The following is a 17007-nucleotide window of genomic DNA, read 5'->3' on the forward strand; positions in this document are numbered from 1 at the left end:
ACCCCCTCCCCGTGTGTCCCTGCAGAGATGACCCCCTCCCCGTGTGTCCCTGCAGAGATGACCCCCTCCCCGTGTGTCCCTGCAGAGATGACCCCCTCCCCGGTGTCCCTGCAGAGATGACCCCCTCCCCGTGTGTCCCTGCAGAGATGACCGCCTCCCCGTGTATCCCTGCAGAGATGACCCCCTCCCCGTGTGTCCCTGCAGAGATGACCGCCTCCCGTGTCCCTGCAGAGATGACCCCCTCCCCAGTGTCCCTGCAGAGATGACCCCCTCCCCGTGTGTCCCTGCAGAGATGACGGCCTCCCCGTGTGTCCCTGCAGAGATGACCCCCTCCCCGTGTGTCCCTGCAGAGATGACCCCCTCCCCGTGTGTCCCTGCAGAGATGACCCCCTCCCCGTGTGTCCCTGCAGAGATGACCCCCTCCCCGTGTGTCCCTGCAGAGATGACCCCCTCCCCGTGTGTCCCTGCAGAGATGACACCCTCCCCGTGTGTCCCTGCAGAGATGACCCCCTCCCCAGTGTCCCTGCAGAGATGACCCCCTCCCCGTGTGTCCCTGCAGAGATGACCCCCTCCCCGTGTGTCCCTGCAGAGATGACCACCTCCCCGTGTGTCCCTGCAGAGATGACCCCCTCCCCGGTGTCCCTGCAGAGATGACCCCCTCCCCGTGTGTCCCTGCAGAGATGACCCCCTCCCCGTGTGTCCCTGCAGAGATGACCCCCTCCCCGTGTGTCCCTGCAGAGATGACCCCCTCCCCGTGTGTCCCTGCAGAGATGACCCCCTCCCCGTGTGTCCCTGCAGAGATGACCGCCTCCCCGTGTGTCCCTGCAGAGATGACCCCCTCCCCGTGTGTCCCTGCAGAGATGACCCCCTCCCCGTGTGTCCCTGCAGAGATGACCCCCTCCCCGTGTGTCCCTGCAGAGATGACCCCCTCCCCGTGTGTCCCTGCAGAGATGACCCCCTCCCCGTGTGTCCCTGCAGAGATGACCCCCTCCCCGTGTGTCCCTGCAGAGATGACCACCTCCCCGTGTGTCCCTGCAGAGATGACCCCCTCCCCGGTGTCCTGCAGAGATGACCCCCTCCCCGTGTGTCCCTGCAGAGATGACCCCCTCCCCGTGTGTCCCTGCAGAGATGACCCCCTCCCCGTGTGTCCCTGCGGAGATGACCCCCTCCCCGTGTGTCCCTGCGGAGATGACCCCCTCCCCGTGTGTCCCTGCGGAGATGACCCCCTCCCCGTGTGTCCCTGCGGAGATGACCACCTCCCCGTGTGTCCCTGCGGAGATGACCCCCTCCCCGGTGTCCCTGCGGAGATGACCCCCTCCCCATGTGTCCCTGCAGAGATGACCCCCTCCCCGTGTGTCCCTGCAGAGATGACCCCCTCCCCGTGTGTCCCTGCAGAGATGACCCCCTCCCCGTGTGTCCCTGCAGAGATGACCCCCTCCCCGTGTGTCCCTGCAGAGATGACCACCTCCCCGTGTGTCCCTGCAGAGATGACCCCCTCCCCGGTGTCCCTGCAGAGATGACCCCCTCCCCGTGTGTCCCTGCAGAGATGACCCCCTCCCCGTGTGTCCCTGCAGAGATGACCCCCTCCCCGTGTGTCCCTGCAGAGATGACCCCCTCCCCGTGTGTCCCTGCAGAGATGACCCCCTCCCCTTGTGTCCCTGCAGAGATGACCCCCTCCCCGTGTGTCCCTGCAGAGATGACCCCCTCCCCGTGTGTCCCTGCAGAGATGACCCCCTCCCCGTGTGTCCCTGCAGAGATGACCCCCTCCCCGTGTGTCCCTGCAGAGATGACCCCCTCCCCGTGTGTCCCTGCAGAGATGACCCCCTCCCCGTGTGTCCCTGCAGAGATGACCCCCTCCCCGTGTGTCCCTGCAGAGATGACCCCCTCCCCGTGTGTCCCTGCAGAGATGACCGCCTCCCCGTGTATCCCTGCAGAGATGACCCCCTCCCCGTGTGTCCCTGCAGAGATGACCGCCTCCCCGTGTCCCTGCAGAGATGACCCCCTCCCCGTGTGTCCGTGCAGAGATGACACCCTCCCCGTGTGTCCCTGCAGAGATGACACCCTCCCCGTGTGTCCCTGCAGAGATGACACCCTCCCCGTGTGTCCCTGCAGAGATGACCCCCTCCCCTTGTGTCCCTGCAGAGATGACCCCTTCCCCGTGTGTCCCTGCAGAGATGACCCCCTCCCCGTGTGTCCCTGCAGAGATGACCCCCTCCCCGTGTGTCCCTGCAGAGATGACCCCCTCCCCGGTGTCCCTGCAGAGATGACCCCCTCCCCGTGTGTCCCTGCAGAGATGACCCCCTCCCCGTGTGTCCCTGCAGAGATGACCACCTCCCCGTGTGTCCCTGCAGAGATGACCCCCTCCCCGGTGTCCCTGCAGAGATGACCCCCTCCCCGTGTGTCCCTGCAGAGATGACCCCCTCCCCGTGTGTCCCTGCAGAGATGAACGCCTCCCCGTGTGTCCCTGCAGAGATGACCCCCTCCCCGTGTGTCCCTGCAGAGATGGCCCCCTCCCCGTGTGTCCCTGCAGAGATGGCCCCCTCCCCGTCTGTCCCTGCAGAGATGGCCCCCTCCCCGTGTGTCCCTGCAGAGATGACCCCCTCCCCGTGTGTCCCTGCAGAGATGACCCCCTCCCCGTGTGTCCCTGCAGAGATGACCCCCTCCCCGTGTGTCCCTGCAGAGATGACCGCCTCCCCGTGTATCCCTGCAGAGATGACCCCCTCCCCGTGTGTCCCTGCAGAGATGACCGCCTCCCCGTGTCCCTGCAGAGATGACCCCCTCCCCGTGTGTCCGTGCAGAGATGACACCCTCCCCGTGTGTCCCTGCAGAGATGACCCCCTCCCCGGTGTCCCTGCAGAGATGACCCCCTCCCCGTGTGTCCCTGCAGAGATGACCCCCTCCCCGTGTGTCCCTGCAGAGATGAACGCCTCCCCGTGTGTCCCTGCAGAGATGACCCCCTCCCCGTGTGTCCCTGCAGAGATGGCCCCCTCCCCGTGTGTCCCTGCAGAGATGGCCCCCTCCCCGTCTGTCCCTGCAGAGATGGCCCCCTCCCCGTGTGTCCCTGCAGAGATGACCCCCTCCCCGTGTGTCCCTGCAGAGATGACCCCCTCCCCGTGTGTCCCTGCAGAGATGACCCCCTCCCCGTGTGTCCCTGCAGAGATGACCGCCTCCCCGTGTATCCCTGCAGAGATGACCCCCTCCCCGTGTGTCCCTGCAGAGATGACCGCCTTCCCGTGTCCCTGCAGAGATGACCCCCTCCCCGTGTGTCCGTGCAGAGATGACACCCTCCCCGTGTGTCCCTGCAGAGATGACACCCTCCCCGTGTGTCCCTGCAGAGATGACCCCCTCCCCTTGTGTCCCTGCAGAGATGACCCCCTCCCCATGTGTCCCTGCAGAGATGACCCCCTCCCCGTGTGTCCCTGCAGAGATGACCCCCTCCCCGTGTGTCCCTGCAGAGATGACCCCCTCCCCGGTGTCCCTGCAGAGATGACCCCCTCCCCGTGTGTCCCTGCAGAGATGACCCCCTCCCCGTGTGTCCCTGCAGAGATGACCACCTCCCCGTGTGTCCCTGCAGAGATGACCCCCTCCCCGGTGTCCCTGCAGAGATGACCCCCTCCCCGTGTGTCCCTGCAGAGATGACCCCCTCCCCGTGTGTCCCTGCAGAGATGAACGCCTCCCCGTGTGTCCCTGCAGAGATGACCCCCTCCCCGTGTGTCCCTGCAGAGATGGCCCCCTCCCCGTGTGTCCCTGCAGAGATGGCCCCCTCCCCGTCTGTCCCTGCAGAGATGGCCCCCTCCCCGTCTGTCCCTGCAGAGATGGCCCCCTCCCCGTCTGTCCCTGCAGAGATGGCCCTTCCCCGTGTGTCCCTGCAGAGATGACCCCCTCCCCGTGTGTCCCTGCAGAGATGACCCCCTCCCCGTGTGTCCCTGCAGAGATGACCTCCTCCTGGTCGTGAGTCAGCATCAGAGAGAGAGAGAAGAGCATTGGCATGTCATGGACGCTGTGCTGTCCAACCTCTTAGGTTGTGGCAGCTCCACTGTTTGCTGCTGCTAGCAAGTCTGTGGGCTGACTTCCCTTCTGGGCGAAAGAATGAGGTCTTAGCAGAGAGTGGTGGCCAGGTAGTAGGGGGAGCAGGCTTCCAGGAGGAAGGCATGGCTGGGGAAGCTCGTGGCCCTGCCTTACTTGACAGGTTTTGGAATCAAGTGTTTCCACTAGGAACCTTGCGATACCATATAACAGGGAGCCTGGCAGGTAGAGCCAGAGGGACCCAGGTCAGCGCAGGGGTTCCAGTGTGAGGTGGTGTTCCCGTGTTCTCGCGTGGGTCAGGGTGAGGTCCGGTCATGTGAGCTCTGACTCCCAGGGGTGGCAGCTTTGCTCTGTGGTGGAGGTAGAAGGGGACTTCCAGGCCCAGAGTTGACACTGTTGTGGAGACAAGTAGAATGTGCTTGACCCGGTTCAGTCTGGAGGTCTGAGGAGCTGTTTGCTGACCTTCACCCTACCATTGTGGGCTCCTGAGCACTGCAGCTTTCTTTTTAAATTTTTTGTGGGGGTCATGGGGCTTGAACTCAGCCTGGGCGCTGCCCCTGACCTCTGCAGCTCTAGGCTCCCATCCTACGCCTGGGTCTGGGCCCTGGCCCTGAGCTCTTCAGCTCAAGGCTACCACCCTACCCTTGAGCCAAGCCCTCTATTTTCTAGAGGTTAATTGGAGATAAGAGTCTCAGGTCCTTTTGTGCCCTGGCTGGCTTTGAACCTTGATCCTCAGATCTCAGCCTCCTGAGTGGCTAGGATGACAGGCGTGAGCCACCGTGCCCAGTGGCAGAGCAGCTTTCTAAAGGGCAGTTCCTCCTGAGCTTCCCCAGGCTTGAGGGCCAACTTGCGGTGGTGGCTCTTGAAACTGGCACTTCCCCTGTAGCCCCACACAGTTGGATCTACAGCCGCAGCTCCAGAGGAGCAGTCTCTGTGTTAGACCTGTCCTCCACCTCTGGTTGATGTGGTCCTGCTCCCCTGGGCTCTCTGTGCTCCCTTCCCTCATTCATGGCTCTCCCAACACTTGCCATACCCTGTTCTCCTGTGGCCCCTTTCTACAAAGTTCCACACTGCCAGCACCAGAGGGCCTGGCCAGGGCCTTGCCCAGTGCTCGGCTGAGATGGAGCCTGGGATGGAGGGAAAAACCTGTCTTAACAGGGTCCCTATTTTTGTTTCCTTGGCCATACTGTCTCTTCCAGCTGAAGTTCCTTTTCTCAAATCTACCTGTGTCTTTGCCACCTTGTGGCCATGCCCTTTGAGGGTCCCTGAGTCCCCACTGGTTCACACCTGGTCTTGCCATCACTGCTCAGTCTCATGTCCATCCTGCTGGGCCTTGGGCTTGGTTCTGAGTGTAAGGCGGCACTGCTCTCTAGCTCCACACTCACTGTCATTCCTGTACCCCCAGGGATACAGCTTTTGCTTCCCCATCTTCCCCTGCTCCCCTCCCTCCTTCCTTCCTCTTTTTGTCAGTCCTGGGGCTTGAACTCAAAGCTTTGGCATTGTCTCTGAGCATTTTTGTTGAAGGAATGCTATACCACTTTGAGCTACAACTTCACTTCTTCTTTCCTTCCTTCCTTCCTTCCTTCCTTCCTTCCTTCCTTCCTTCCTTCCGAGTGTGTGAGAGTCATGGGGCTTGAACTCAGCCTGGGCCTTGTTCCTGAGCTCTTCAGCTCAAGTCTACTGCCCTACCCCTACTTCCCATTTTCTAGAGGTTAATTGGAGATAAGAGCCTCAGGTCCTTTTGTGCCCTGGCTGGCTCTGAACCTTGATCCTCAGATCTCAGCCTCCTGAGTGGCTAGGATTACTGGTGTGAGCCACCATGCCCACTTCTAGTTTCTCTTGGTTAATTGGATATAAAAATCATGCAAACTTTCTTAACCTGACTGGCTTTGAACTACAGTTCTCAGTCCTCAGCAGGTAGGATTACACGTGTGAGCCACTGCCCAGCTGTTTTTCTTTTCCTACTAGAATTTGTTCTATCAATCTGGGTTGCCTTGGATCCATAAATGGGTCCTGGACAGATCTTGGAGGTTGACACAGGGGGCAAAGCTCAGGGTCAGGCCTACGTGGTTGATGGGTTCAGTCCAGTTCTTCAATCTCCATATAACAAGGAAACTTACTGCTCTTCTGTACACTCAACTGTGTTAGCTTTTCGTTTTGAAAAAACAAGACTTGGAAAACTAGCACTTGGCAATCTTTAGAATGAGGAAGATCACAGAGGGCATTGAAAGGGTTTTCCCAGTGAAAACAAGGGCTCACACAGATCTTCAAGAGTATTGTCACTGTCTTTATTATTTCCCCTGGGTTCACTAGCAGACTCTTAACAGCAAAGGACGCAGGTACAGTCCTCTGTGAGCAGAGCAGAGGCTGAGATGTTGGGGTTGGGGCTTGACCGAGATGCAGGTGCATGAGCCACGACGTGTCTCAGTAGGAACCTGTACCGATGAGCACGGGCAGGCAATCCTGAGTGGTGGGGCCTCCATGGTATAGGGATGGTCAGGGCTCTGCCTTGGGGCAGTGGGTGTGGACAGCAGACAAGGCCTCTGCCTGGCCACTGCACTGGGACAGAGGTAACCTCTGTCTCTGCTTCTCCCCAGGATGATACAGAACCCTATTTTATCGGGATCTTTTGCTTTGAGGCGGGCATCAAGATCATAGCCCTGGGCTTCGTCTTCCACAAGGGCTCCTACCTGCGGAATGGCTGGAATGTCATGGACTTCGTGGTCGTCCTCACTGGGTAGGTGGCTGCGGCAGTGCACCGAGCAGTGTGTGTGTTCATACTGCAGGGCTGGGGGAGGCAGCAGTGCTCAGGAGGCAGATGTAATGGGGGTGGCCCTGGTGGGATGGAGGTTTCTTCTTCCCTAGGGGTGTCTGTACTGTGTGTTTTGCTGGAAGTCCTGTTTTCCTATCCTGTGTCCTCAGGAGGAGCCTGCCTGCAGGCTAGCCTAGACAGTGCTATAAATTTGTGTAGACAGGTCATTAGGGAGGAGGCTTTCACCTGGCTGTGATCTTGGGGAGGCAATACTTTGCATTTTGGGGTGCTACCTGGGATGTCTTCCTGAGAGCTTGAGTATGCCATGTTTTTTTTTTTTTTTTTTTTTTTTGCCAGTCCTGGGCTTGAGCTCAGGGCCTGAGCACTGTCCTTGGACTTTCTCAAGGCTAGAGCTCTGCCACTTGAGCCTCAGCACCACTTCTGGCTTTTTTCTATGTATGTGGTTCCGAGGAATTGAACCCGGGTCTTCATGAATGCTAGGCAAGCACTTTAACCACTAGGCTAAACTCCCGGCCCCGTATGCCATGTTTTGTTTTTGTTTTTTTGCTAGTTCTGGGGCTTGAACTTAGGGCATGAGCACTGCCCTTGGGCTTTCTCAAGGTTAGAACTTGAGTCACACAACCACTTCTGTTTTTTTTTTTTCTATGTATGTGATACTGAGGAATCAAACCCAGGTCTTTGTGTATGCTGGGCAAGCCCTCTACCACTAGGCCACGCTCCCAGCCCCTGCCATGTGTTCTGTATCTTTGTCCTGGGAATTGTTCAGTCAGCACGTCCATCCATTACTTCCCGCAAATGCCTCCCCCTCCTGACCAGCATGCCCCTCCCTGGCAGTGCAGGAGATCCGGGAAGCCAGCTTGCCTCAGTCCCAAGACCTTCTAAGCTTTGATTGCATATGGCCTGAGGGACACTGTAGGTCCCTGTAGTGTCTCTGGCTGTAAGGTGAAAGTGGAGCCATGGTGCCCTGGCTTCTCCTACAGAGCCTGCTTGCTTGGCTCGGGTCCCAGTTCTCCTCCTGGGCTAGGGACGGCAGTTTTGCCTCCGCTGGGGCCTTATAGTCCCTGGAGCATCAGAGCCCAGCCTGGTAAGCAGGAAGCAGCCCACTGTAGGTGAGAATGGCCCTTTTGGGGGTAGTGTTGTGGCAGAATTCAAGTCTCTTGCCCACTGACTGCCCCATGTGGCCTTGTGCGTATGGAAGGGTGTGAAAAGGGAGGAGAGAAGGGACTCTGGGAGTCTTGGACCTGGGCCACTAGCCCCTGTGGCTCTCTGCGGATGAGCTAGTCATCCTTCCAGGGTCCTCCATCTCTGCACTTCCTGGGAGGCTCCCTGTTGAGTAAGTTCCTGTGGGGTATAAGAGGGTTGGAGCGGAGGCCGTACCAGGAGTAAGGGAGCTGGAAGTTCCTCTGGGCTGCTAGCTGTGCCTCCTGGTCTGCGTTTGAATTACCTACCCTGATGACATCCGGTCCTGTCCCATGACCCCGGCAGTGAACGATAGTTACCTGTTGGGGAAGGGAAGCCGCTTCCAGGAGCTTCAAAATAAGTGGAGCAGTAGTAACAGGGGTGCCTTTTGTGGACAGGAAGCCTCGCTCCTTCCAGATGGCTGCATGGGAATGGAGATATGATAGGCATATTTTGAATCTGTATAGATGTTAATCCTCCAACCCCTAGCTAGGGTTAAGGCCCTAGTTAAGGAAGGCTATAAGTTCTGCCTTTTGTGAGGTGGTGCCAGGGGGAAGAGGGCTGCTTTCAATAATGGCATGATTGTTAACAATAGCATAGCCCACAACCCGACTGCCCAGGGAGGTAGATGTGGAACTGCCATCAATGTCTTCTGGGTTAGAGAGAGGGTGTCCGAGATACCTGTAAAATGGGGTGTGAGTTCTGCCAAGGTCTCTGTACATGAATGAAAAAGAGAGTTAGAGTTGGATGGAAGTAAAGTGGCTGGATTAAGAGGAGGGCAACTTTCCAGTGAGAAGTTGGCATGAAACAACTGTAAGCAGGAAGGGGAAAGGGAGGACAGAGCTTTATGAGATAAAAGGTCGTTTGGTCTGTGGGGAGAACATGTGGTGGTGGGCTGGCCGAACGTGAGCTTTGTGCTCTCCTGAGCCAGAGTAGCTGCTGCTGCCAGAGCTCGAAGGCATGCTGGCCAGCCTTTTACCGGGGGGTCCAGCTGTTTTGAGAGGTAGACCACAGGTTTGAAAGATCCGCCCAACATTTGTCCAAGAGCCCCAAGGACAATTCCCTGTCTGTCAGTGACATAGAGTATAAATAAAGGGTTTTTTAAGGTTGGGTAGAGCCAACGCTGCAGCCTGAAGAAGTGCCTGCTTCAGTGCTTTCAATGGGGTATCAATGGGATTTGTGTGGTCCAGTGGCTCTTGTCGGGAGCCCTTGGCTGCCTCATAAAGCAGTCTGGCCAAGGTAGCAAAGCCAGGTATCCAAATAAGAAGAAAGCCTGCCAGTCCCAGGAAGGAAAGAATGTCCTCCTTGCTTTGAGGGACAGAGAGAGACTCAACGTAGGCTTTTCTGTCAAGAGTAATTCTTCTCTGGGTGGGAGTTATGGACAGACCCAGATATGGTACCTCTGGCTTTGTTATCTGGGCCTTGGAAGAGGAGACTCTGTATCCTTTGGACAGTAGAAAGTTAAGGAGGTCAGCTGTGTGTTGATGAGCCAGCTCAAGGGAGGGGCTGCAGAGCAAGAGGTCATCCACAGAAGGATGACACTAGGAGACACTTGAAGAGAAAGGAGATCCCTTGCTAATGCTTGTCCAAAAAAGTGGGGGCTGTCCCGAAAGCCCTGGGGGAGGACTGTCCAGGTCAGCTGCCGTGCCTGAGCGGTGCCCAGATCCACCCAGGTAAAAGCAAAGCGGTCCTGGCAGTCAGGCTGTAGGGGGATTGTAAAGAAGGCATCTCTCAAATCCAGTACTGAGAGTGGGTATTTGTGAAAGGAGAGTACATGGGCTAGGCACTACCGGATGGATAGGAAGGACTGCAGTGTTGATAATGCGCAGATCCTGTACCAGCTGATAGGTTCCATTGGGCTTAATCACTGGTAAGATAAGAGTATTGAAGGGGGGGTTAGCAGGTCTGAGAAGTCCTTGTTTAAGAAGACGAAGGATGATGGGTTTTAAACCTCGCCTGTGTCGAAGGGAAATGGGGTGTTGGGGTGTGTTGGGGAAATGAGTAGGATCCTTCAGGACGGGTGTAGAAGTATCCAGATAAGAGGATTGACAAGATCAGGAGGGAGAGGAAAAGAGTCCTGTTGGAAGGCCATGAGTGGTGATTCATTCAAGGACAAAAGTAGAAGGGTTGTTGGCTGTCTTGGAATATGGAATGAGAGTGGACCTGGAATTTAGAGAGTAAGTCCCTCCTCAGAAGGGGTGTTGACAATGGGGTAAGATTAGAAAGGAATGTGAAAATGGAAAATCAACTCTTCTACAGGGGACTGGTCCAGTAGTTGAAGGGCAAGTAGGGAGGCCATCTACACCTACCACTGATATCCGGGAGGGAAAAGACGGGCCAGAATATTCAGGCAACACCGAATAACTGGTTCCCATATCCAAAAGAAAGGATACAAATTTACCTGCAACCTGAAGAGATGCCTTGGACTACTCCATTGTGATGTTTGTGGGAGCCAGCGGCCCTGGGCACCGTCAGTCTTCCACCAAGCCAAGTACCTTGGATGACTTGGGCTCCTCCCTATGGATGGGACTTGGGAGAGGTGCCCCCCCCCGGAGAGACAGGGAGGGACAATCAACTCCCCAGTGTCCCAGCTGTCCACACCTTGTCCACACCTTGGGCAGGGTCCAGATGGTGTCGTGGAGTAGGGCAGGCTCTTGCCCAGTGGCCTTCCTTGCTGCACTTAAAGCATAGTCCAGGTGGTGTACGTTGGGCGCTTCTTCTTTGAGGAGCCTGGAGGGCAGCCGCCAGGAGCTGGTAATTTTCTCTATTACGGACAGCCTTATCAGCTTTTTCTTGATCCTCCCGGTTATTGAAAACCTTAAAGACCATGCTCACCAGATCTCGTTGTGAGGTTTGAGGGCCATCCTCAGCATTTTTAACTTTCTTTTAATATCAGGAGGTGACTGGGAGATAAAATACGTGTTAAGGACCACTTTGCTTTCCCTTGACTCTGGGTCCAGCTTTGTATAACGCTGGAGTGCCACTGTGAGGTGATCAAGAAATTCAGCTGGGTTTTCAGTGAGTCTCTGGGTGATCTCCTTTAGTTTATCATAGTTGACTGCATGGAGGGCTGCCTTCTGGAAGCCAGCTACCAGGCAGGTTGCCATCCTATTTCTGCTAACCCTTCCAGGCGCATTATTTTCATAATCCCATTTGGGCTCTTCCCTGGGCACAGCCGTTGCCCCTACTGGGAAAGTATTGTCTAGGCGGTGGGTTTCATCAGCCTGGGCTGCAGCCCAAACCCTTTCTTTTTCTTCAGAGGTAAGGGTGGAGGACAGGATTGCATATAGATCATGCCAGGTGAGGTCAGAAGTCTGAACAAGGTATTTAAACTCTTTGGTATAATTATTGGGATCTTGGGAGTATGATCCTAGTTGCTTCTCAATCTGGGAAAGATCTGTCATTGAAAAGGTGGCATGCACACGAAGGACCCCTTCTGCCCCTGCCACCTCCCGCAGAGGATATAAGGAGGCTGGTGGAGGCTGTGAGCTACCAGTACAAGATCAAGTATGAATAGCAGGAGGTGAGTCAAAAGGAGACAAAGGAGGAGAAGGTGCAGAAGGTTTAACTCAAGGAGGAGGAGCAGAGTCCTCAATGTCAAACGAGGGATTGAACACTTCAAATTCGGAAAGAGGCTCCAGGCTCTTAGGCGAGTTGGCAGGGACAGGTTGCCCCCGTGCCAAGAGGATAGGGAAAGTTGGGCAGGACTGGCAGAGAGAAGGGCAAGCACGAAGAGCAAAGAAGTCCTGAACATACAGAACTTCTACCCATTTGCCATTATGTCGACAGAAGCTGTCTAAGCTCCTGAGAGTAATATAATCAAAAGTCCCATTTTTGGCCCCATTGAGACCCATTGTCTAGCCTATACTTTGGCCAGACTCAATTGTAATAAAAGATGAGCCGTTTGGGCTTTATGGAGCCCCTGAGTAATAGAACATCTAGAGATTATAAGAGGCATCCCAAGGGGGTGTCCTGGCTTGGGCGAGACTAAGACCCCATTACTGTAGGAAACCAGAAGAGATGAGTAAGTCTAGTGTGGACCTGGGGGAGTAGTGTGTGTGGGGGTGGGGGAAGGGTCCCTGAGGATGAAGAACAGTGGAGGGAGTGGTAGGCGGGGGTCCCTAAGAACGTAGAATGGTGGGGGGGGGGAGTGGTTGGCTGGGGTCCCTGAGGACGAAAACGGGTGCAGGAGCGGTCGGCAGGGGTCCCTAAGGAGGAAGACCGGCGGGGGAGTGGTCGGATGGCAGTACAGGGGGAGGAGTCCACAAGGGTGTCAGAGGCGGGGTTAGTGAGGAGGTCGAGCAGGAACTTAAGTTGAGCGGGAAAGTCAAGGGTGGAGGAAAAGTGGGGTAAACTAGACAGGAGAGAGCTCGTAGACAGGAATTACTCACCAAGTGTAGACAGCAGACAGTGTAGCGGAATGTGCGGCCAGCGATAGGAAAGGCAGAGGTGGGGGAGCAGAAGGCAGATTGACCCTCTGGGACACGGAGGGGCTCCAGTCACTCCTGACCCTCTCTCCAGCCGGGCTTCGGCACCAAATGTAAGGTTTGCTGAAAGGAAACTCCACACAGTTTAAGAGGCAAAGGTTTATTGAGAGAGAGAGAAAACAGACCTCCAGCTGCACAAGATGGAGACAGGCGGAAGAAAAAGGCCTTATGGCCGAAAGTGAGACATTATATAGGGGGGGAGGTGGCCACAGCGGAAGCGGATGTGACCTCAGAGGATGAAGAATTATTTCAGACTGGAGGACCTCCCACTGCCTCCAGACATGCCAGTTGCCTGGGTGGGGATTTCCAGGGTGCACAGGAGAACGCCAAGGGAAGGAATCCTTTCTCCCAGGAAGACCTAACAGTCTGATAATGGTTTCCAGGCTCCTGAGTGAGGCCCTTGAGAGGCCCTGTCCTGTGCCCTGCTGCTTTCAGCAGTCTGTGGGCAGTCTGACTGTGAGGACTACCTTTGCAAGCTTAGACTGCTGCAGAAGGAGGGTCCCCAGAATGGAGACCCTCCAGGACAGTCTGGGGCACCCAGGGTGTCGGTGCCGAGTGGCCTCAAGGCCTCTTGTGGTGTGGTGAGTGATAGGTTCACCTTTGTGAGTTGCTCGTCACCCTGAGATGGTGGTATTTCAGGAGTGTATGGAAAGCCCTCTGTTTCTGGGGAGGTCTGGAAGGGGACTGGTGGACCATGGAGACCCAGCACGCCCCCAGTTCAGGGCCAGTCCATGGGGCAGTCGCTGCAGCTGTTTACAGCCTTCCTTCCTTGGAGACAAGAACAGCGTCTTCATTTTTCAGGGTATCCCCTGAAGCCCAGCTTGAGGTTGGCTCTTGGGGAGTGCTGACTGCTGACAGTTGAATCTTAAGGGGGTATCTGTGGGGTCTGCTGCCAAAAGAGCTGGCCTAGTTGCCCGAGGCAGGGAAGTGTATCTTCCAGGACACATGGATTCAGGTCTGGCTGAATGAGGTCCTCAGGTGGAGAAGACCCAGGGAGCTCCAGTAAGGGATTCACAGGCCCTATAGGAAGCACCACAGTGTCTTTTTTCTGCTTCTCCACATGTCCCTGCCACCTTCTTTCTGCATCTGTCTCTCCCTCTCCCCGTCATGCTTCTCTCCCTCTCCTCCTCCTTCCCCCATCCCTTTTCTCACTCAGCCTCCTGAACCATGTCTGTTTTCCTAGCCTCTGCTGTATTTGCAGGAGGTCTGCTGTAGGTGTCATGGTTTCAGGCCTCTCTCTCTACTGTATTCCTTGACGTGTGCTGGTTTTGAAGGAACCCTTAGATGTGTGTATGTGGTAATGGAAGAAGGGCGTGGGGTGTGTGTGTCCTTCTGTGTCCAGTCACATGGGGAGTTCCTCACATGTGTGTGTGTGTGTGTGTGTGTACGCATGTCCATCTGTGTCCACAGTCACATGGGGAGTTCCTTGTGTGTGTCTGTGTGTGTGTGTGTGTGTGTGTATGCTTGTCCATCTGTGTCCAGCCACATGGGGAGTTCCTCACGTGTGTGTGTGTGTGTGTGTGTGTGTGTCCATCTGTGTCCACAGTCACATGGGGAGTTCCTTATGTGTGTGTGTGTGTGTGTGTATGTGTGTCCGTGTGTCCATAGTCACATGGGGAGTTCCTCAGGTGTGTGTGTGTGTGTGTGTGTGTGTATGTGTGTCAATCTGTGTGTCCACAGTCACATGGGGAGTTCCTCAGGTGTGTGTGTGTGTGTGTGTGTGTGTGTGTGTGTGTGTGTATGTGTGTCCATCTATGTGTCCACAGTCACATGGGGAGTTCCTCAGGTGTGTGTGTATGTGTCTGTGTGTGTCCATCTGTGTCCACAGTCACATGGGGAGTTCCTCAGGTGTGTGTGTGTGTGTGTGTGTGTGTGTGTATGTGTGTCCATCTGTGTGTCCACAGTCACATGGGGAGTTCCTCAGGTGTGTGTGTGTGTGTGTGTGTGTGTGTATGTGTGTCCATCTGTGTGTCCACAGTCACATGGGGAGTTCCTCAGGTGTGTGTGTGTGTGTGTGTGTGTGTGTGTGTGTGTATGTGTGTCCATCTGTGTGTCCACAGTCACATGGGGAGTTCCTCAGGTGCTCCCACACCCATGTGCAGTGCATGTGGGCTTGCATGTGGGGAGGCTCAGGGAAGAGCCCTCAGCCTTCTGAGCTGGGCTCCCCATGGGCTTTGATATGTCTGGGATGGGAGAAGAAGCCTTGTTGTTACTTTGTTTTTAATTTACTTGGTTCTCCCAGGGGAGGCACCCAGTGGGTGGAGGCAGAAAGCACCACAACCTGTTGCTTGGTTTACCCTTGTGTGTTTACAGTGGCTGGCGGGGATCTCTCTGCCTGAGGCTGGTTTGCAGGTGCAGGAGATGCCAGGGGGTTTATCCCCAGTCCTCCCTCAGGCAAGCCAAGGCTCAGCACCCATCGTTGTCCCTCTTACTTTTTTCTCAGGACTTTGTCATGTCACCTGTTCCACTGATGGGTGGATACAAAAGCTACTACTCTTGGCTTTGTTTGTGCTGACCACCTGTTCTCTGAGGATATGGGTGGGATCTGGGTAAGGTGTCAGAGCCCCAGTCCAGCCTGACACAGGGTACTGGGGAACTTCTATTGGAACCAGGACCTGTGTTGGCAGTTTCTCAAAACAGGAGCAATGTGGTAGAGAGGGGGTGAGTCTGGATCCCAAGAGGGGCGTGGGCCTGGGCCTCTGGCATTGGTAGATGGGTGCAGGGATGTGGGTCTGGGGCCCCACTGCAGGTGTCAGGGAGCCAGGCCTCTCGGTTGTAATCCCTGTTGTCTGTTGAACCAGCAGGTGGGTGACACAGCAGACTTGTGTCCCTTGGGTAGAGTAGGGACCAAGGTCTCAGTCACTGATGGGGTGCCACTTTGCTGTCCAGTCTACTCCTGCGGTGGCTGGCTGGCTGGGATGGGCAGCAGTTCAAAGGAGAGTCTGGCCGGTGGCAAGGTCCCACTCTTCCTTGTCTTAGGAAAGCTCTGTGCTGTGGGGGGAGTGGAGGGTGGAGGTGGGATAAACTGAGATCTAGAAGTTTAGTTGAGTCTGATGTGGAAGAAGTAGGAAGAGAGCTGCCGTCCTGGTTTAGATAGTCATCGGAAGTCTTCTTGTTTATCCTTCTGTCCATGAACTCTCTGCCCTGTCCACTTCCTATGCTTCTCTGCCCTGCCCATTTTTCTGTTTTTCCTTTTCTATTTTTATTTTTGCCAATCATAGGACTTGAACTCAGGGCCTGGATACCATCCCTGAGCTTTTCTGCTGCAGGCTAGCTCTTCTACCATTTTAAGCCACAGCCCTGCTTTCAGTTTTTTGGTGGTTAATTGGAGATTAGAGTCTCCCAGGTTTTGAATTGTAGTCTTCAGATCTCAGCCTCCTGAGTAGCCAACCTGGATGCCCTGTCCACTTCCTGTCTGTTTGCTCCCTTGCTCACTTCTCTGTCGCCTCCCTGAGTTGCTGCACTGCTGCTGTTCACTCCATCATTCAGTTAAACAACTCATGTACTCCATGCCCAGACACTGCCTGTGTGCTGTTCTCAGGGGGAGCCTGAGTTTTCTTGGTGCAGTCACCCTCTGATACCTTGACAGGCATGATGCTGATGTCCACCCCATCCCCCACCCCTGTCGGAATGTGAAGCAAGGGAAGGTGGCCCTCACAGCTGTATTTTGTTGTGTCTTGGTAGGCACATAGTAAAACCATGCAGCCTATGAAAGAGTGAATGAATTGCCTGTGGTGAGAATAAGTTTTTATATAAGTAGCCTGGGAAGGCCTCGGTGTAGGGGTCTGGATCAGGGGCCTGCAGGCTTGGGGGTTTGGGCCACCCTGCTCCCTGGGAAAGACTGTGGATAACATGCTGGCAAAGGAAGACCATGTTCTGTCGCACAGAGCCAAGGCCAGCATGAAGGGAAAGCTGATGTGGCCTGGGCTGGGTGGGTGTGGGAGAGGGGACCCTGGGGACCGGCAGGCTTACCACAGTGTCTGTGAAGGAGCTGCAGTCAAGTGGGAGAAGAATAGGCAGTGTTGGAGGGGAAATTGAGGCTCACGGGGTTCATTAGGTGTGGGGGTTGCAGCCTGCTTAGGCGGGGATGGGAATGTCCCAGAGAAGCGGACCCAGGGAGCAGCACGGTGCTCTGAAGGAGGGCATGTCCACAGCCCTAGGAAGTACAGAGCTAGATATCTGCAGCAGCTGCCTAGAGGGCACCTAGGGGAAGCCAGGCGCAAAGCCAGGGAGGCGGGGCGTAGAACGTCTCCATCATATCTCCTCTGACGGCAGAGAAGGTGCAGTATGTGACAGAGATGAGCTAGGAGATTCAGGAGTTAGGGATGAGAAGACGTAGGAGACGAGAGACAGAAATGGAATGGAGGAGATAGAAAGTAGAGCAGAGCACACACAGGGAGAGAGGGAGAGCGAATGAGTGAATGGATGAACTGGGAAATCCCTGCCCTACTCTCCCTACGTCACTTCTTGCTGTCCCTTATAGTGTGGTCATCACTTTGCTCTGTCACCTGGAGGAAGTTTCCTGGGGTACCTGTCTCTTCT

The 17007-nt window shown here is 55.8% G+C and overlaps 1 protein-coding gene across 4 annotated transcripts in view; it reads left to right on the forward strand.

The window, feature by feature from the left end:
- Cacna1b (calcium voltage-gated channel subunit alpha1 B) overlaps positions 1–17007 on the forward strand; it is a 180228-nt gene that overhangs the window by 8073 nt on the left and 155148 nt on the right. For all 4 annotated transcript variants that reach the window (XM_090331041.1, XM_090331038.1, XM_090331039.1 and 1 more), the window contains one exon: positions 6624–6763. In XM_090331041.1, coding sequence (XP_090187167.1) covers positions 6624–6763 — 140 coding nt within the window. The remainder of the gene's footprint in view (positions 1–6623; positions 6764–17007) is intronic.

Source organism: Megascapheus bottae, chromosome 3, assembly GCF_031878675.1.
Source record: "Megascapheus bottae isolate mThoBot1 chromosome 3, mThoBot2.hap1, whole genome shotgun sequence".
Classification (NCBI taxonomy): Eukaryota; Metazoa; Chordata; class Mammalia; order Rodentia; family Geomyidae; genus Megascapheus; species Megascapheus bottae.